Source organism: Pipistrellus kuhlii, unplaced genomic scaffold (assembly GCF_014108245.1).
Source record: "Pipistrellus kuhlii isolate mPipKuh1 unplaced genomic scaffold, mPipKuh1.p scaffold_m20_p_10, whole genome shotgun sequence".
NCBI classification, from domain to species: Eukaryota; Metazoa; Chordata; class Mammalia; order Chiroptera; family Vespertilionidae; genus Pipistrellus; species Pipistrellus kuhlii.
This window is the reverse complement of record NW_023425405.1, coordinates 50,367,030-50,386,781: the sequence shown is the minus strand read 5'-3', so window position 1 is coordinate 50,386,781 and position 19,752 is coordinate 50,367,030. Positions and strand designations below refer to the sequence as shown.

General features: G+C 39.5%; 1 protein-coding gene across 5 annotated transcripts in view; it reads left to right on the top strand.

The window, feature by feature from the left end:
• Positions 1-18,967, top strand: part of PUS7 (pseudouridine synthase 7) — a 36,167-nt gene extending 17,200 nt beyond the window's left edge. For 4 of the 5 annotated variants that reach the window (XM_036429703.2, XM_036429704.2, XM_036429700.2 and 1 more), the window contains 10 exons: positions 277-354; positions 7,902-8,030; positions 8,720-8,845; positions 11,257-11,318; positions 12,179-12,339; positions 13,279-13,405; positions 15,516-15,617; positions 16,702-16,831; positions 17,554-17,645; positions 18,404-18,967. In XM_036429703.2, the coding sequence (XP_036285596.1) occupies positions 277-354; positions 7,902-8,030; positions 8,720-8,845; positions 11,257-11,318; positions 12,179-12,339; positions 13,279-13,405; positions 15,516-15,617; positions 16,702-16,831; positions 17,554-17,645; positions 18,404-18,540 (1,144 nt within the window). In that variant the 3' untranslated portion in view covers positions 18,541-18,967. Of the gene's footprint in view, positions 1-276; positions 355-7,901; positions 8,031-8,719; positions 8,846-11,256; positions 11,319-12,178; positions 12,340-13,278; positions 13,406-15,515; positions 15,618-15,786; positions 15,956-16,701; positions 16,832-17,553; positions 17,646-18,403 lie in introns of those variants that run through there. The other variant, XM_036429705.2, reaches the window with a different exon arrangement.
• The last annotated feature ends 785 nt before the right edge of the window (positions 18,968-19,752 follow it).

The window sequence follows — 19,752 nt, the reverse complement described above, 5'->3', positions numbered from 1 at the left end:
ATGCATTATTTCTTTTCTTGTTACTGGCCAGCTAAGTCTTTAAACAGTATGTTATTTATAATATTTAGCCCCACACACACGTTAAGTCAAGCCCTGCTAGGGGTTGTTTGAGCATCACTTTCTCATGTTGCATATTATGTTTTTCTGGGTACTTTTTTTTTAATTATCTCCTTATTAATCTATTATGATTTTAAGTATATTTTGAATCTTAGGTTATGAAAAATATGATTTCTTACTGGTATACTACTTCAGATGGTTTTGTTTCCGTCTTTCCAGAGTCAAGCCAAACATATTCTCCTACATGGGGACCAAAGATAAACGGGCCATTACTGTCCAAGAGATTGCTGTTCTCAAGTAAGTAGAGAGCACATACTGAGGTTCACATTGCAAAATCCTAGCACCGCCTTTCAGAAGCCTCAGATTTGCTTTGTGGGGTGTCTCTCTTTAGATGGTGTCTCAACCTGTTCAAAAGTTGTTTTTCTGTTTCTTTTCTTGCTTGCTTGTCTGTATTTCCTAAAGTTTTTATAGCACACGGGTATTATTTGTGTGATGTTAAAAGAATTTTTGTGGTAGATCCATGAGGATAGTGCGTTTTTTCCTCTCTCTTGTTCATTCGTTATTAAAAACTAGAGGCCCAGTGCTCAAAATTTGTGCATTGTGGGGAGAGGGGTCCCTCAGCCCACCCTGTGCCCTCTAGTAGTCGGGGAGCCCTTGGGGGATGTCTGACTGCCTAATCATCCTTAGCTCCTGCCACTGCCGCTGTGCTCGCCAGCTATGAGCCCAACATCTGGCTGAGTGGTGCTCCCCCTGTGGGAGCACGCTGACCACCAGGGGGCAGCTCCTGCATTGAGCGTCTGCCCCCTGGTGGTCAGTGCGCATCATAGCGACCAGTTGTTCTGCCATTTGGACAATTTGCATGTTAGCCTTTTATTATATAGGATAAGTTACTTAAAATTTTATTTCAAAACAGTGAATGAACACTTTTGGTATACACTGCAGATATGCAGATGGAAAAGATGGTCTCTGCTTTTGAAGCAGTTATTTAGTAGAGCAGACAAGTAAATCAGAACCTGTTACACAGTGTGATTAATGCTGAAATAGAAGTATATTGGTGGTATTAGGATAGATCTGACAACAAAGCCAGGGACTCATTGTTGGGGGACAGCCAGGGAAGGTTTTCTCAGAAAATGGTATGCTAAAGTTTTAATCTAAATTAGGGCTTCTCAATTTCTTTACTGTTCATATTTTTGGCTAGGTAATTCTGTTGCAGGGTCATCCTATACATTGCAGGACATTTAGCAGCAGCCCTGGCTGCTGTCTACCCACTAGATATCAGTAGCATTCCCCCCTGCCACCTAACTTTGACAACCAAAAATGTCTCCAGACATTGCCGTTTTCCCATGAAGGGCAAACTTGCCCCTGGATGAGAACCACTGGTCTAGAAAGATGGGTAGGAGTTTCCTGAGGCTGGGACAGGTCTAGGGTTGTTTGTTCCAAACTAAGAAAACAGTTTGTGAAAAGACACTGGGATGGAATTGGGAACATGGCACATTTGGTACCTGGCACGTACTTTAGTTGTGTGGGAGCACAGCAAGAAATAGGTGTGGGCGTAGGCAGGATCCAGATGTGAAGGGTCCTACAGGTCATATTCAGGATGTTGGACTTCATCTACACAGGAAGCTGTGTTTAGAGGCAGATTATGAGTTGTGGGTAAAGCAATATAGCTGAAACTGGAGATCTTGGAAGTATTGCCACATCCTAAGGAGGAAGACCAGGAGTCTGAACCCAGTTAGTTCAGCAGAGGTAAAGGCTTTCGTCTGAGTGCATCCCTGAGGTGAGGAATGCTGGGAGGACGAGGTATTTTATTGATTTTTTACAGAGAGGAAAGGAGAGGGATAGAGAGTTAGAAACATTGATGAGAGAGAATCATCGATCAGTTGCATCTTGCACACCCCCTACTGGGGATGTGCCCGCAACCAAGGTACATGCCTTTGACCGGAATTGAACCAGGGACTTTTCAATCCACAGGCCAACTCTCTATCCACTGAGCCAAACCTGTTTCGGCAAAACTTGTATATATATATTTTTAAATATATTTTATTGATTTTGTACGGAGAGGAAGGGAGGAAGGGAGAGAGATAGAGAGTTAGAAACATCGATGAGAGAGAGTCATCAATCAGCTGCCTCTTGCACACCCCCCACTGGGGATATGCCCGCAACCAAGGTACATGCCCTTGACTGGAATCAAACCCGGGACCTTTCAGTCCCCAAGCCGACGCTCTATCCATTGAGCCAAACCGGTTTCGGCAAAACTTGTATATTTTTAATATGTATACTTTACCTTATGTTAGTTATACTATAACTAGAGGCCCGGTGCACAGGATCGTGCACTGGTGGGGGGCGTGGCCTGTGGGGATTGGCCTGCTGCGGGAGCACTGCTCATCCCTGTCAGCCAAGTGGCTGTGGACCTGCCCTCTGAGCGGCTGCTCCCACTGTGGGAGCACCGCTCATCCTGGTCAGCCCAGCAGCACTCCCACTGGGAGAGCATACTGACCACCAGGGGGCAGCCCCTTCATTGAGTGTCAGCCCCCTGGTGGTCAGTGCCCATCATAGCAACTGGTGGACTGGTTGTTCTGGTCATTCCACCATTTGGTTGCTAGGCTTTTATTATATAGGATTAAAAATAAGACATCTGTGCTCTGGCTGGTTTGGCTCAGTGAATAGAGCATCAGCCTGCAGACTCAAGGGTCCTGGGTTCGATTCCGGTCAAGGGCATGTACCATGGTTGTGAGCACATCCCCAGTGAAGGGTGTGCAGGAGGCAGCTGATTGATGTTTCTCTCCCATCGATGTTTCTGACTCTCTATCCCTCTTCCTTCCTCTCTGTAAAAAAAATAGATAAAAAATACTTTTAAAAAATAAATAAATAAATAAGACATCTGTGCTGGCCGTCCCTACTTAAAATAAATACTTAATTTACTTCTAATTCCCCTATCTTTTCAAAATGAATTTGACGTGGCATCTCCTCTTTACCCCACAATCTGGCTTCTTTCCCATCACTTTTCTGATTCATTAGAACCGGGGATTGAGCTCCTGGTTGCATCATAATGGATTTTCCAGTCCTTTTACCCCCTGGCCTGGGGACAGAGGTATGCTGTGGCAGTAAAGCAGAGTGAGAGCATGTTCTCTCCATGACAGTGGTGTGTGCAGATGTGATGTGTTTGAGAGAGAGCAGGAGGAACACTTGAAATGGTGGTGCTCCTACCTTCCTGCCTAGTTTTTTCCTCCTGTGACACATGGCATGTGGGCATCTGTTAAGAGGGAAGCGGGCCAATGCCAGGTTGGCTCAGTGGTAGAGCGTCGGTCTAAGGACTGAGGGGTCCCGGGCTCGATTCCGGTCAAGGGCATGTACCTTGGTTGTGGGCACATCCCCGGTGGGGGGTGTGCAAGAGGCAGCTGGTCGATGTTTCTCTCTCATCGATGTTTCTAGCTCTCTATCTCTCTCCCTTCCTCTCTGTAAAATATCAATAAATATATATTTAAAAAAAAAAAAAAAAAAAAAAAGAAGGAAGTGGGCAGGCGTGGGGAAGGGAACTTGAGAAGAGGTAAAGGTTTGGAACAGCCGCTGTAGGAAATGGGCCAGGGCTGCCAGCCACTCTGCAGAATGGGTGAGCGCCAGGCCTGAGAGCTCAGGCTGCCCATACGCTGTGGGTGTGGGACACGGGGGCTTGTTGCCTTCTCTTTGCTCTCTAAAGGAATGCTGTGGACAAGTCCTGTTCTTTCTGGCTGGCTCTGTGAATTTTTCACCTAAATTAAAATTTAAGTTGGTTAGTTTTGTTTTCAACACAGAAGAAATCAGGTGGAAATGAAAGTTCTGCCATAGCTGTACTCCCTCAGAGATTGCTTTGTTCATAACTTGGCATATTTTTTCTCATAAGCCAAAATATTTACATAAAGTGTGACTATTTACATAAAGTCCTTTTCCTGTGAACAATAAATGATGCACCTCTTTCCCTGTTAGTAAAATCATTATATTACATAGGAAAAGATACTAAAATATATGGACATATCCTAATTTATGAATGATTACTTTGTTTCTGTATGGTTATAATGTTTCCCATTTCTTGCTATCATAAGCAATTCCATGACAGACATATTGGTAGCTGAATTTTGGCACATACCTGTAATAATTATATTAAGATAAACTTAGCAGTGGGACTACCGAATTTTTTTCTTTTAATCTTTATTGTTGAAAGTATTACATAGGTCCTCCTTTTCCCCCCATTAACCTCTTCCAGCCCGCTCCTGTTCCCCCTGGAATTACTGATTTAAAAAAATATATATTTTATTGATTTTTTACAGAGAAGAAGGGAGAGAGATATAGAGCTAGAGAGAGAGACATTGACCAGCTGCCTCTTGCACACCCCCTACCAGGGATGTGCCCCTGACGAATCGAACCTGGGACCTTTCAGTCCGCCAATGCTCTACCACTGAGCCAAACCGGTTTCAGCTACTGATTTTTTTTAGTGTTTTTTTCTGTCATTGATTTTAGATGAAGAGGGGGAGAGAGTGAGAAATGTTGATGAAAGAAACATTAATCTGCAAACTCCTGCATTCTCCTTACTGGGGATCAAGTCTGAAACCCCAGGCATGTACCCTGACCAGGAATCAAACTGGTGACTTCTAGGTCCATGGGACTATGTTCTCCCATCCGAGCCACACCGGCTAGGGCAGCGGAATTACTGATTTAAAGGGAATGTGAAATTCTAGGTTTTCAGTAGGAAACCCTAATTGTTCTGTAGAAAGGTGGTGCCTATTTTTATCCTGCTTCTCTAGAATTCTCCACATTGGTTCTTTAGACCAAGCATGTGTTGACATTTTTAAAAGTCATTTGCCTATTTGCCAAAACTGGTGTGGCTCAGTGGATAGAGCGTCGGTCTGTGGACTGAAAGGTCCCAAGTTCGATTCCAGTCAGGGGCATGTACCTTGGTTGCGGGCGCATCCCCAGTAGGGGGTGTGCAAGAGGCAGCTGGTCGATGTTTCTCTCTCATCAATGTTTCTAACTCTATCCCTCTCCCTTCCTCTCTGTAAAAAATCAATAAAACATATTAAATAAATAAATAAATAAGTAAATAAAAGTCATTTGCCTATTTGAAAGTAAAAAAAAAGGCACTTTATTATTTATATTGCATTATATTCAATATATGCTGTGAAATTTTTTAATATTTGAAATGAAGGTATTTATTGTCTTCTTGGTCAGCCACCAGGTGTCACACTTCATCACAAGGCTGATCTGTCTTTAGACCTTTGCTGCCTTTATCATCTGTCGATAGTAAGAAACTACAATACATTAGACACCTCACTGCTGGCCTGCGGAAAGCCCATAGCGCTTATCTTACAGATGCAAGCCACACGCTCAGTTTGCTTAATGATGTGGGGCTGGGCAGATGGGCCTTTCCCCTGAACACTGTTGCACAGGAGAAATCCACTCTGCCATGCAAGGATTTCACTGCTGCTGCATCGGCCAATCCTGGGGATAAGCTGCATTTTTCCCCCCAGCTTCATGCAGCTCTCCAAAGTCACCTAGTAATTTTAACAGGATCTCAAGCAGGCACAGCTTCGTTCAGAATGATTTGTTTCTTTTCCTGCCTCTCCCTCTCAGTCTCCTTTCTGAGCCAGTATTTCCCTGGCTTTGTTAATACAGGCCTTTTGTGTGACATGCTGCTTAAGTTGGCATTTAAAAGTGAGATTTTGGTATTGCCAGCTTAGTCACAGAATTGGCTATGAGTTTACAACCAAGAAGCTGGATCCAGGGTCATCAAAGTTAAAACTGTGAACAATTTTGTGAAGATATTGTCAACTCCATCTCAGCTGTTCTCCAGAAGCACCCAGACCAACAAGAACTGAATATAGCTCTTGCTTTCTGCTGTGCTAGTGGGATTTGGAAATACACGTCTGTTGTATATTCAAGAACAGGCAACAGAATATGATTCTGCCAAAACAGAAATGAAGTACGGATAGATACTACCACATGGATGAATCTTAAAAAACATTGTACTAAGTAAAAGAAGTCAGATACAAAAAGCCACGTTATATGATTATATTCAGATGAAATGTCCAAAATAGAGAAATCTGTAGAGACAGAAGGTAGATTGGTGGTTTCCAGAGGCTGCAGGGAGAGGGAATGGTATTAAGGAGTATAGGGTTTCTTTTGGAGGTAATGGAATTGTTCTGGAATTTGATAGTGGTGACAGTGTCACAATCTTGTGACTGTATTAGAAACCACAGAATTATACACTTTATAAAGGTTAAAATAATAAACTTTACCTCAACTCATTTAAAAAAAGAAGAACAAGAGCAAGAACAGCCCAGCTGGCGTGGCTCCATGGTTGAGCGTCAGCCTATGAATCAGGAGGTCACAGTTCAATTCCTGCTCAGTCCAGGTTGTGCGCTCGATCCCCAGTGTGGGGTGTGCAGGAGACAGCCAATCATTGATTCTCTCATCATTGATGTTTCTATCTCTCTCCCTCTCCCTTCCTCTCTGAAATCAATAAAAATGTATACACACACACACACAGTATGTATGTATATAAGAGGATTTCATATATATATATGGATTTCATTTAAAAAAAACAAATCAGATTCTTTGTGTGTGTGTGTGTGTGTGTATATATATAAAGATTTTATTTTAGCCAAAACCGGTTTGGCTCAGTGGATAGAGCATCGGCCTATGGACTGAAGGGTCCCAGGTTCAATTCTGGTCAAGGACATGTACCTTGGTTACGGGCACATCCCCAGTGGCGGGGGGGGGGGGGGGGGGGGCGCTGTTGGAGGCAACTGATAGATGTTTCTCTCTCATCAATGTTTCTCTCTCTCTCTCTCCCTCTCCCTTCCTCTCTGAAATCAGTAAAAATATATTATAAAATATATATATATATATATTTTTTTTTAAATGTAAACATAGAAGTATAGCTGTATTGAGGCCTGCGCAGGTCCCAACCTGTCTGTGGTTTGGGGTTGCTATCTGCCTCATAAAGCAAAGCAGAGCATTTGTCATCTGGGAAGACAAAGCGATCTTCTCCTTGATAAAACCTCCTACAGGGTTGGCTTTGGGACCTTCCAGGAATGGAGGGCAGAGACTGAGGCCTCATGAATCTGGGTTTTCAGTTGAGTTCAAAAGAGAAGACACTGCTTATAAGATAAAGTCCAGAACGGTGTGTAGGAACATGTCACTGTTAACAAGGCAGTCGTAGATGTGGATTCCTTAATAATACAATTACAATAACAGTTTCCAGAAGGTGTTATTTCCTCTTTCCCTCTCTTTTTAAATGTGACTTTAAATCATTCTTAAGATGTGAACAACAGAAAGACATGTGAGCAGATATAACACTGGTTTGGTAATAATGAACTCCTTTAGCCTTTTCTTGTCTGGGAAGCTCTTTTTCTGCCCTTCAATTCAAAAAGCTAGCTTTGCTGAGAAGAGTAATCTTGGTTATAGGTCCTTGCTTTTCCTCACTTTGAATATTGCCAATCCCTTTTGGCCTGCAAAGTTTCTGTGCAGAGATCAGCTGATGGTCTTATGGGAGCTCCCTTTTAGGTGACTGTTTCTCTCTTTGTCTTTAACCTTTTGCGTTTTAATTATGATGTGTCTTGGTGTGGGCCTCTTTGAGTTCATCTTGTTTGGGATCCTCAGGGGCTCCTTTTTCAGGTAGAGTTGCTACATCTCCCAGGCTTGGTAGAGTGACCTAATGTAGCCTAATGTGTCCAGCCTCCATGACTACCCTAAACACCAGCCTTTTAAACCCCTGAAAACGAAGGTCCTGACATGCTCTCACCTGCTCTGCTGTATTGATGATTGTTGTAGTGTGTTTTGTTTTTGTTTTGTTTTGTTTTGTTTTTTAGAATTACTGCACAAAGACTTGCCCACTTGAACAAGTGCTTGATGAACTTTAAGCTAGGGAATTTCAGCTATCAAAAAAACCCACTGAAATTGGGAGAGCTTCAAGGGAATCACTTCACTGTTGTTCTCAGGTAAAGAACTGGGTCCGGTGCAGTCCAGAAAGGGTCTTGCCTGATCACGTCTATGCTCGATGTGACCTCATAAGGAAAAAACAGAGCAGTTACGCATCTAGGTGAGCTGGTACTAGTAGGCATGGCAGCAAGGGAAGGCAGAGTGGGGCCTCATAGGGTTGGGAGAGCAAATATTACCGGAGTATTTGTACTGACACCCCTCTGAAAACTCAGCACCACCTTTGGAAAGATGCCATCTCCTTAACTACTATGTTAAAAGATGAAGAATGCATCGTTCCACTTATGTGTGAGGGCTGGAAGAGGCAAATCCTAGACCCAGAAAGTGGAAGGATGTTTCCTAGGCCGGGGGTAGAGAGGAAGGGGGAAAGTTAGTGCTAAGTGGGTGTAGAGTTTCGGTTTGGGAAGATGAGAGAGTTCTAGAAGTGGATACTATTGAAGGTTACACAAGACTGTGACTGTCCTTAATGCCACTATATTGCAAGCTTAGAAATGGCTAAAATGGTCCATTTAATGTTACATCTCTTCTACCACAATTAAATAAAAAGAAATATCAAAGTTGTCAGGAAGCAGAGAGAAAGCTGCAAGGAACGAGGGGAAAGCATGGAAACCAAGCCATGTCATTTATGAGGTGCATCCCTTAATGTGTTTGACTGTGAATGCTTTTCTCTGGATAATCTGGGCCCCTACAGAAATATAACAGGAACTGATGACCAAGTAGAACAAGCCATGAACTCTCTCAAGGAGATTGGTTTTATTAACTACTACGGAATGCAAAGGTTTGGAACTACAGCCGTCCCCACATATCAAGTTGGAAGGTTTGTATTCAAGTTCTTAACTCGTCTAAAAGAGCTCTCATAAAAAAGAAGCAGATGGTGTTTTTATTTATTTATTTTTTAATATATTTTATTGATTATTTACAGAGGAAAAGAGAGGGATAGAGAGCTAGAAACATCAATGAGAGAGAAACATCGATCAGCTGCCTCCTGCACACCCCCATTGGGGATGTACCCGCAACCAAGGCACATGTCCCTGACAGAATTGAACCTGGGACCTTTCAGTCCACAGGCCAACGCTCTATCCACTGAGCCAAACTGGTTTCAGCAGAAGCAGGTGGTGTTTTTAATTATTTCCAGATTTCTTGGTGTCTGGACCACATGAGCCAGTGTGTCAGCCTTTTGGACAATTAACTGGTCCACAGCCTCCTAATTTTTGTTGTTTGTATGAATTAATACATACACAAGGTAAAATAATAACTCAGAATTCAAAAGGATATAACCGGAAAAGTACATTTTTCTCCCACCCTTGACTGTCCAGGTATTCTGCTTTTATTTTCTTTTTTACAGGTAAATTTTGGCTCAGTGAGTGAGCTAACAATTAGCAGTTAGGTAACTCAGACCCAGAGTAGCCTGACAGAGATGACACTGTTGTGAACCTCCTTTAACCAGTGCTTATTGACTTTTATTTTTAAAATGGTATAGACTGTAATTAGTCAAGTAAGACCTACCCTGTATCCCCGAAAATAAGACAGTGTCTTATATTAATTTTTGCTCCCAAAGATGCACTAGGTCTTATTTTCAGGGGATGTCTTATTTTTCCATGAAGAAGAATACGATACACATTTATTGTTAAATGAAAATAAAGGAAATTTATTACCTGTATACGGTACGGTAGTACGGTAGTTGTCAACACAAACCAGACAAACTGATTCCTACAGTATCAAGAATTTACTTATTTATTCAATGACAATCATGTCATCATCTTCTGGAACATCATCATAACAATCCAATTCCTGAATTTCCTGGTGAATTTCTTGTGACTCCATTTCTTTCAGAATCAGTGACCAAATCTCTCATGTTTAGCCTAGGGGGGAGCCTTATATTTCACTCAGAAGGAAACCTGTAAGTAGGTCTTATTTTTGGAGAATGTCTTATTTTCGGGGAAACACAGTATTTTAAGAATTCTAATTAACTTTTAGTTAATAGGAAATCCCTCTAGCTATGAAGGGAATCCCATCAATAAATATTTGTGTTCATAAACCTACTTATGCTATTCTGCTGTCCAGCAGAGAGTATCTATATATATAAAAGCTTTCCCTTCCTCTCTGAAATAAATAAAAATAATTTTTAAAAAATAAAAGAAAATTCATATGATCTCATCAACAGATACTAAACAGCACTTCATACAATTTAATATACAAAATATCCCATATAGATTAACTTAAATGAGAAAAATATAAAAGCTAATTAACGAGGGGAAAAAATAAAACAAAAATTAATAGAAAGGATTTCTATATTTTGTTAGGAAAGACCTTTCTAAGCGTGACTCCAAAATCAGAAATGTTACACAAAATGTTACTTTTATATGGCAAAAGGTAGATTAATAGAAGAAAAGAAAATTGCATATGCTTATAGATGGATCAAAAAGTTTTAAAAAATACTCTCTAACGTGTTAACTGTTTAACTTCTTAGAGATTAGATAACAGGTAACTTTCTAATGTACTGTTCATTTTTAAGACACATGTATAACTTATAATCAGCAAAAAAATAAAAAAAGGCTTTTTCGTTTAATAAGAATAATAGAAAATGATAAATTGTATTTATTCTGTTTCATTAGGCCAGAAGGTTTATAAAAACACAGGGAGAAATTTTTTTGAGAAGTTTCAAATAAGTTTAGGCACCTAAAGACATAACTTTTATTTACAGATAATACCATCTGTAGCAACTTAAGCATAACTGTGTAGTATTCACACTTTTTTAATAAAATGTATAGAATTTTAAAAGTGTGAAATGATACTAAATGTCATGAGTAGACCTTATGTTTTTTTCTCCTTTCTCTCTCTCTTTTTTTTTTTTTTTTTTTTAATAAATAAAAATTCCCTGGCCCAAATTTATTATGTGTTTTTGAAGGCTTTAACTGAAGAAACAAAATACATACTCGTGGAACAAACTGGGCCTTTGTTGTGATAAAACAGCTTCAGCTACTTGGCTGGCAGAGTTTGGCTTCTCTATAAAGGGCCGTGCTCAATCTGAGTAGAACAGGATCCTCCTCCTGTTTTTAAGTTCTTTTGGCATTTACGTTTGAAATCTATGTCATATTGGGCTTTCTGTTTACTTTTAAATTTAGTAAAACACATAAAGCCAATGTGATTTGTTGACTCCATGGATTGGGACATAAAAAATTCCATCTTCATGTGAAAGAAACTAAATTAAATGCTGTTTCATTTTAGAGCTATACTACAAAATTCTTGGGCTGAAGTCATGGATTTAATATTGAAACCCCGTTCTGGAGGTGAGAATAAAATTCATGTTATGAAAAAAAAATAGAGTATATGGCTAGATATTCATGGCATTACTGTGAATGAAAGTATGTGAAAATTAGGGGAGTTCAGAATTTTTAAAAATTGTGGGGTTTTTTGGTAAAATAGAAAGTATAGTGTATTTCTTTATTCTCCTAAGGTTTATGTCCATGTTTGAGGTTTATCATTTATATGCTGTTTTCAGCTTTTTAGCTCATCTGATTTATTTAATGAATACATTCATTCCCTTTTCTCCATGCACTAGTAAGTCTTTGAACCCAGGAATTTGTGGTTAATTTTTAAAAGTGTATTAGGATATAAAAACTTGGCAAAAACATTGAGAATCTTTAGTTTGAAAAATTCACTAAAACTTTCCAGAAAATATTTCTAAAATTATACTGCATGAAAAACGATTTAAGTATTACTTTACAGATGATCAAAAATGATGCCCACTTTGGGTAATGATTCATTTGCATATTTAAAAGAGATAAAATTATCTAATTTTGAGGGAAGTAACCCATTAAATTTGACAATCCTATAGAAAAGGGGAAGGAAGGCAGGAATGCAGGCAGGCAGGCCACGGTTTTGTGGTATGTTGAATCAGCTGTGATAATGAACAGTCACTGGCTGTAAATCCTGGGGTGATGACAAAGCTGTCTAGTTCTGTAAACTTTCTACACTTCCCATCTATTTATTTTCTGATGGTGATTCTCAGGTTAGCAGAAGCTTTTACAAATAGCATTTTGTAATTTGTGTTCTGTATGAAGCATTTTAAGTTATGCAAATCTGCCTATTGGATAAATTGTTTAATCGCAACTTTCTCCCCCCCCCCCCACCCCCACCCCTCCTTCAGCCGAAAAGGGGTACTTGGTTAAATGCAGGGAAGAATGGGCGAAGACCAGAGACCCGGCTGCTGCCCTCAGAAAGCTACCTGTCAAAAGGTGTGTGGAAGGGCAGCTGCTTCGAGGACTTTCAAAGTATGGAATGAAGAATATAGTCTCTGCATTTGGCATAGTGAGTGTGATTTGTAAAGTCAGGCAAATGATTCAAGGAGGCTTGATGCTTTTTAAGTGTTATCTTTAAATATTTTGCTAAATTCAGAAAGAGCAGGAAGTAAAGGAGGATCCTTCAGTGATCTCTGCGTGATGTTTGCGTGCTGCTTCAGACCCTGAAAGGTCACGGGGGCGGGTAGTGGATGGCAACGGTGTCAACGTAACAGTTAACATTGAGGGCATGAGAAGAGCAGTGATGTGGAAAATATTATATACGAGGAAATTTAAATTCACTGTCTTGCTTTTTGAAAAACTCAGAATGCATCATTGAGTTCATTTCTTGATCATTCTCAGGCATCAGAACTGTCACCTGCCTCAGTTAAGAGGGTTGCACAGTAAGGGGTCTAAGTGATGGCATTTCATCTAGTTTCTTCGTGGTAATGCAAATTGGTACCCACTCTTGTGCAGCCTACACTAGTATTTGGATAACTACAATCCAGAATAGACTACAGTTTAACTCTTAAACTTGAGTCTTACTGACTCTTCCCCAGGATGTACTAAAAAGAAAGCAGGATTCTTCATGAAATAATTTGTTAGTTCCATCATTTAGGTTTTCTCCCTGACATAACATTATGGGGGAGAAAGCACCATTAGCTCTAGAATAGGTTTGAAGTCTATGTCTTTGACGGAGGGCATAAGTTCTGTAGTGTTTGCTTTATCCGTGTGAATGTTTGCACTGTGGATACACATGGGCACAGCTATGGCTGCAGCCCATTGTGAATACCCTTGAGTGTGAGGGCTTTCATGTCTTAACACCGGTCGCTACATATTGGAGGTTTAAGGTATGAGTGTCTTATAGGAGGGTCACCACTAAAGTGAGATGCCATGGAAAGTACTGTACTTTTAATATTATATTTAGAACTTTTTGTTTCTTGGCTTTTTTTTTTTTTCTCCCCTCCAGATACCTAGAAATAACCGCTTAATGTATATTCATAGCTACCAAAGCTATGTGTGGAATAACATGGTGAGCAAGAGAATAGAAGAGTACGGACTGACACCTGTTCCAGGGGACCTAGTTCTCAAAGGAGGTAAAAAGGCAGATATTGTCATTATGCAGTCAAACTAGAGTCCAAGTATGTGATACCAGGGTTTAAAATCCAGCCTGACTGCTTGTTAAAAGAGAGAGAGATGTCTAGTAAGTTTGAAATGGGAAGACATTGTAAACTCAGACTGACTAGTTTAGATGCGTATCTTTAATGAAAAATATACCTCTAGTTTGAGTAAGCGCCTGACTGCCCATTTTCTCAGCTCGAATAAGATGTTGCCTAAAATTAATCTGAGTCTAGCAAATACTTCTCTGCGCTTTGGGATGGACTTCAGCCTCTGGGCTGTTGGCCAGGTTTAAGGAGTTTCCTAACTTCACATTGGAGCTCCCTTTACACGTGGGCCATGACCTGGTGACCGTTTTGTGCACACACTGAGCCCGAAATGTTTCTCAGACACCCAGACAATCTCATCTGCTGTTGAGCTATTACTGGGCACAGTCCTTATGCTGAGTCCCTCATCTGTGTCTTCTAGTTTGAAGCTCAGGCTAATACTGCCAAGAATTCTGTTCGTTCTTCAGATGAGGTTCAGTCACTTGTCCAGGGTTCCACAGGCAGTTAAAGAAGGAAAAGGCTGGGACTCGGGATCAAGTCTGTTGTTGAGGTATTGCGTTATCAGGTCTTTGAAGAAATGCATTTTGAGGAGGTCTGAGAGGAAAGAATACATTTTATAAATCTTACAATGAAGCTCACAATTAACGTTTGAATAGCAAGAGTTTTAAATATGCTATTAAAAATCTGTAATAGGAAGTTAAGGGAGTTGCCAGACAGTGAAAGAAAAATGTGAGCTTGCCAAACAAAGATTTCATTGTAGATTTTTTTTTTTTTTATGTTTTATTGATTTTTTACAGAGGGGAAGGGAGAGGAATAGCGAGCTAAAAACATTGATGAGAGAGGAACATCGATCAGCTGCCTCCTGCGCACCTCCTACTTGGCCGGAATCGAACCTGGGACCTTTCAGTCCACAGGCCGAGGCTCTATCTACTGAGCCAAACCGGTCAGAGCTCAGTGTAGATTTTTATCTTTTTTCAAGGAACTAGATACAGTTAAAGACTGAATGGAAGACCCTGCCATTGTTTCACATCTGCTATTGCTGTTTACATTCCTTTATGGAGCCTATATCTTCATAAGCTTTTTAGCAGGTATACGTCAAACACTTCCTTTCACAGTCAAGACAGGATCAGAGGCCATGGATACTGACAACTGATTTGTCTGCTTTATTCTGTCTTCCCATGACTGTATCGACTGCATCTTCTTGATGTATTAGCAAAACCAGGAAAACCTACAAAAATGTGTTTTGTGGTTTTCTAGGAATAAGACAGAAAACATTGCTGTTATTTTTGGTGAAGAAAGTAAGTTGTGCATAGTTTATGTCAATGTAAAATTGAATTTTTTAATTTTTAAACATGTTTTTCCTCCCAATATTGATCATATCTGTATGTTTTTAAAAAACGTTAAAAAAAATGTTTTATTGGCTTTAGAGAAGAAGGGAGAGAGAGAAACGTTTATGATGTGAAAAAGAAACGTTAATTGGCTGCCTCCTATAAGCCCCCTCCTGGGGATCGAGCCTGCAAACCAGGCTTGTGCCCCACCCAGTTATCCATCCAGCTACCTTTTGGTGCACAGGATGTCGCCCAAGCAACTGAGCCGCGCCGGCCAGGATCTATATCAAATGTATTTTAATGTCCTGTGGGCCACCGTATTTTATCCTCTAACTACAGACCGTTTTGGTTTTTTATTGTTCATTCTTTTAGCAAAATGCATTAATTTGTGATAGCTTTCCAAGTAGTATTTTGTAGCATTGCTTAATAAGGAAAAGGAGCTGATTGTTAAAAGCGAGCATTCCCAAACAGTGAAAGTGCAGCTGAGAAATGAAAGTTTTAACTTAGTACTTTTTTCAAGTCTGTGATTTTTTATTTCTTGGGTAGAGTAGGAAAAGTGAAAGATAATATATTCCAACTCTAACTTCTTTGTAGGCCACAGAACTGTACCACCTTGTGCTTCTGACAGCTCAGATGTGTATGATTTTAGAAGTCTGAGCTCATGAAAATATTGCCTTTTTTTTATTTTTATTTACTTATCTGTGAATTTGTAGCCACAGCCACCTACATCGAGGAAGAAGATGTTAATAATTACTCCATCCATGATGTGGTAATGCCCTTGCCTGGTTTTGAGGTTATCTACCCAAAGCATAAAAGTAAGTGCTCTGTATGGGGAAATAGTTCAAACAAAGTCTAACACAATGAAGCCACTGGCAGCTAAGAGTAGAGAAAAAAGGGAAAATTCAGTTATATTTTAAATATAATAGAACTTAGTTATCCATCATGTTTAGACTTTAAACATATATAAACTGTGTTCACTTGTAGAAGTCTCCCAGAAAGGGTTGCATTCAGATTATTTAAATTAAGAAGGTGGTGGTAGTATTTGGTATTGGTATTATTGTTATTAGTATTGTTGTTACGGGCATTATTATTTAAATTTCTGGAATTCATTAGTTCTTACTAAGGATGGAAAGTTTTTAGAAAGAATCCTTGAGGAAGTTAATGGATAATTCTACTTTAACTTTACTTTTTTTCTTTTTTTTTTTTTTTTTTTTTTTTTTTTTTTTTACTTTCTTCTCGCTGTGTTTTAAAAGTCAACAAACACAGAAGTTTATAATGTGAAAAAGTTAAATTACTTCCCATTCCACAGAGCCCGTTAAGAATTACTTTTGTGCCCCACCCAGTTTGGCTCAATGGATAGGTAGAGCGTAATCAACCAGAGACTTTTTAATAATTGCGCACACCTCACGCGGCAACAGGCGAGCGCCCCCAGGAGGGCTGCGGCAGCTCTCTCCGGTGTGATGGGAACGAGGCTACGCCAGGTGCCCGGGTGTGCCAGATGGTTTTCCCAGGTCTCTGATTCCTATACTTTTATTTATAACTACCTTCTGCCAGAACAGTTGGAGGCTTCTATATATGTTCTCTTCCATCTCGGAGCATGTGTAAATTGTACTTTAGGAACTTATGAAATGGCCTTTTGTGACTGGCTTGGGAACCTTACTCCCCAGATACTGAAGTTGTTTGCAAAGGTCATTTATAAGTAGGTTCAAACCTAACCTGGAGAGGCCTGGTCCTACTTAGTGAGTCACTAAGTTTTGATTCCAGAGAATAGACTGGATCATATATTAGTGTGATTAATTGTATTAGGGTGAACCAACTGAATTTACATGTTACTCTGTAGTCTAGTTCACGGTAGCTTGCTAACATGGTACATCCCCACTAACTTGTATTTTATGTTAGTTAGTGATGCCTACAGGGAAATGCTCACAGCAGATAATCTTGATATCGACAACATGAGACACAAAATCCGAGATTATTCTCTATCAGGGGCCTACCGAAAGATCATTATTCGTCCTCAGAACGTCAGCTGGTGAGTAATAGTCCAGAATGAAATAGAACTGAATTACTATGTGAGATTTTAAGTTTTCACACCACATATATGTTTTTCAGTGTGTAAAACCTGGCATGGTCCTAGCTGGTTTGGTTCAATGAGTAGAGTGTAGGCCTGTGGACTGAGGGGTCCCAGGTTCAATCCCAGTCAAGGACACATGCCTGAGTTGCAGGCTCTATCCCCAGTAGGGTCGTGCTGGAGGCAGCCGATCAATGATTCTCTCTCATCATTGATGTTTCTATCTCTTCTCCCTTCCTCTCTCTGAAATCATTAAAAATATTTTTTACAAAACAAACCTGGCATGTAAGTGTTAGTTGTTGACATAACTAATACTATTTCTGCTATTTTTGATAATTTTTAAATCATCGAGAAATAAATGAAAGCAAACATACAGTGACTTAATTTATATCTTATTGACAATAAATTATTGAAAACTGTTCAAAGAATGAACTTTTTCCCTATTAAAGATTTTTCATTCTGGGTAAACATTTTCTTTTCCATAAGCTGGCATCATCTGTTACCTTGCTATATAATATTATAAAAGTAGTATTTATGCAAAAACTCTAGCCTGGTTCTGTTATTAAATAGTTCCACTATTGTCTATAATAGACCTGTGTTTTCCTTACTAAACAAATGGTGTTGAATGACTTGGTACCTTTTATGGAAGTTCACGTTGACCCTTTTTTATTCATGTTTTAAAGGGAAGTTGTTGCATACGATGACCCTAAAATTCCACTCTTCAACACAGATGTGGACAATCTAGAAGGGAAACCACCACCAGTTTTTGCTTCTGGTAAGTTTACTTAACCATCAGGTCTTTGTCAACTTTGAAATATAGGGTGTCTCCAAAAAATATATACTGTACACCGTTTGAATAATGAGAAAGGCAGTGATTATAATTGAAAATAAATTTCATTTTCAAAATTGAGCTGTTAACTATTTGTGCTTTACATTTTGGGGGGACACACCGTGTATTTCTTATAATACCACCACTTCCCATTCACTCTGTAATTTCTATTTTGTGTTTTATCAGTTTCATGATTATAGCTAGAAGTCAGTGATTAAAACAGTAAATCCCACTGAAAATGTATGACAGTTATAGAAGGTTTTCGTTTTAGGTGATTGAATATTTCCTCTATACCCCCAGAGAGGGTTAGCAAAGGTGAGCAAAAATCTAGGAAGAATATCTAAAACATTAAATTTACATTGTCATTGTCAGATTCTGGTTGCCATTGCTTTGTCTGTCTTCACCCTGTGCTCTGATTGTTTTATTGGCTTTTTTAAAATTTATTTTACATGCATTTCTCTCCTGTGCTATTCTGTCATTTGCCCTTTTTATGACAGTCCTAGGTAGAATACACGGAGAGAGTCAACTGGGTCAGACACTCACAGATCTTTTACTTCTGAGGCTCGTTCTCTGAGGCCCCCTGGGAATGGAACCCTGGGGACAAGAGCACAATACTTTCATTTGTGTAGAGATTATATGACTTGCCCCAGTCAGTCTGCAACTGCCTTACTTTTCTGAGTGTTCTCTTCTTTCTTGCCTGGCAGAAGGCAAATACAGAGCTCTGAAGATGGATTTTTCTCTTCCTCCTTCCACCTACGCTACCATGGCCATTCGTGAAGTGCTAAAAATGGACACCAGCATCAAGAACCAGACCCAGCTGAACACCACCTGGCTCCGCTGAGCCCTTTGTCCCCAGATCAGAAAATGCAGACAAGTGTTTGCTAGCCTCCTGTTCATCTTTCTCTTAGTACAGACTTATAGTGGATTTTGGATCTTTGTAGCAAAAGATTATTTGTATTTTTTCAAGTTTTTATTAGCTTAATTTGCAATATTTATACACATATACAAATCCTGAGGATCCTTAGTCTAGTTTAGAGAATATAAATGGGTTACAGTGTATTTCAGGTGCTTAAGTCATAGTAAGTAAAATATACTGGCTTCGCTGGCTTTATAATAATTAAAAAGGACTTCAGTTTAAAGTGGCAGTTTTAGCTTTTGCTCCTTTTTTTTTTCTTTTTCTTTTTTTAATCACCCAAATGATGTATTTTAATGATTTTATAGAGTGGAAGGAAGACAGAGAGAAAAACATCATCAATGAGAGAGAGAGAAACATCAATTGGCTGCCTTCCCATGTTCACCTCGACCAGGGATCAAACTCAAAACCTGGGTATGTGCCCAGACCGGAAATGGAACCCATGACCTTTTGGTGCACTGGACAACACTCCAAACAACTGAGCCACACCGGCCAGGGCAGGTTTTGCTACATTTTTTGGACAATGGGAATTTTTAACATCTCTGAAATGAGTACACAATAATGCATTTTAAGAGAAAATGCAACCAAACAAATCTTGATGGGTAAACAATTACAACACCTCTGCCCTATGAAAATAAACATAGTACTCATGCTTATTTAAAGGATGATGAAGCATCTTTGGATTTATGAACACAAAAGTGATTGCCATTATCTAGCTTATGTATCAGGTTCAGGTAATTGTTTTTAGTTACAATGGCTTTTGCATTTATATTATCACTGTCTTTCAGAAGAGTTGCATTCATAGGACCTTTTTTCTTAATGTAAACATGTGCCCTATTTTTATTAGTCAAGGTCTAATTTTTACTCTAGGTGCCTTTTATGTTCAGAACTCTTTCCGCTGGACTAGTATTTGCCCAAAAATAAATGACAGCAGAGAAGAAAACTTTAAAAATTCACAAGGGCTCCTCTCAGCAGCATTAACCTTTGTCACTGACTGCCTAGGTATTTCCATTTCTGGCATCGCATAAAACTCTTGTCTGGTGTGAAAAGATAAATATGCTTTCTAAGGATGTGTGACATAATTGTATCAGTTTTTATTTTCTATAATTTCTAGAACCAAATATAATAAATATTTTTTAA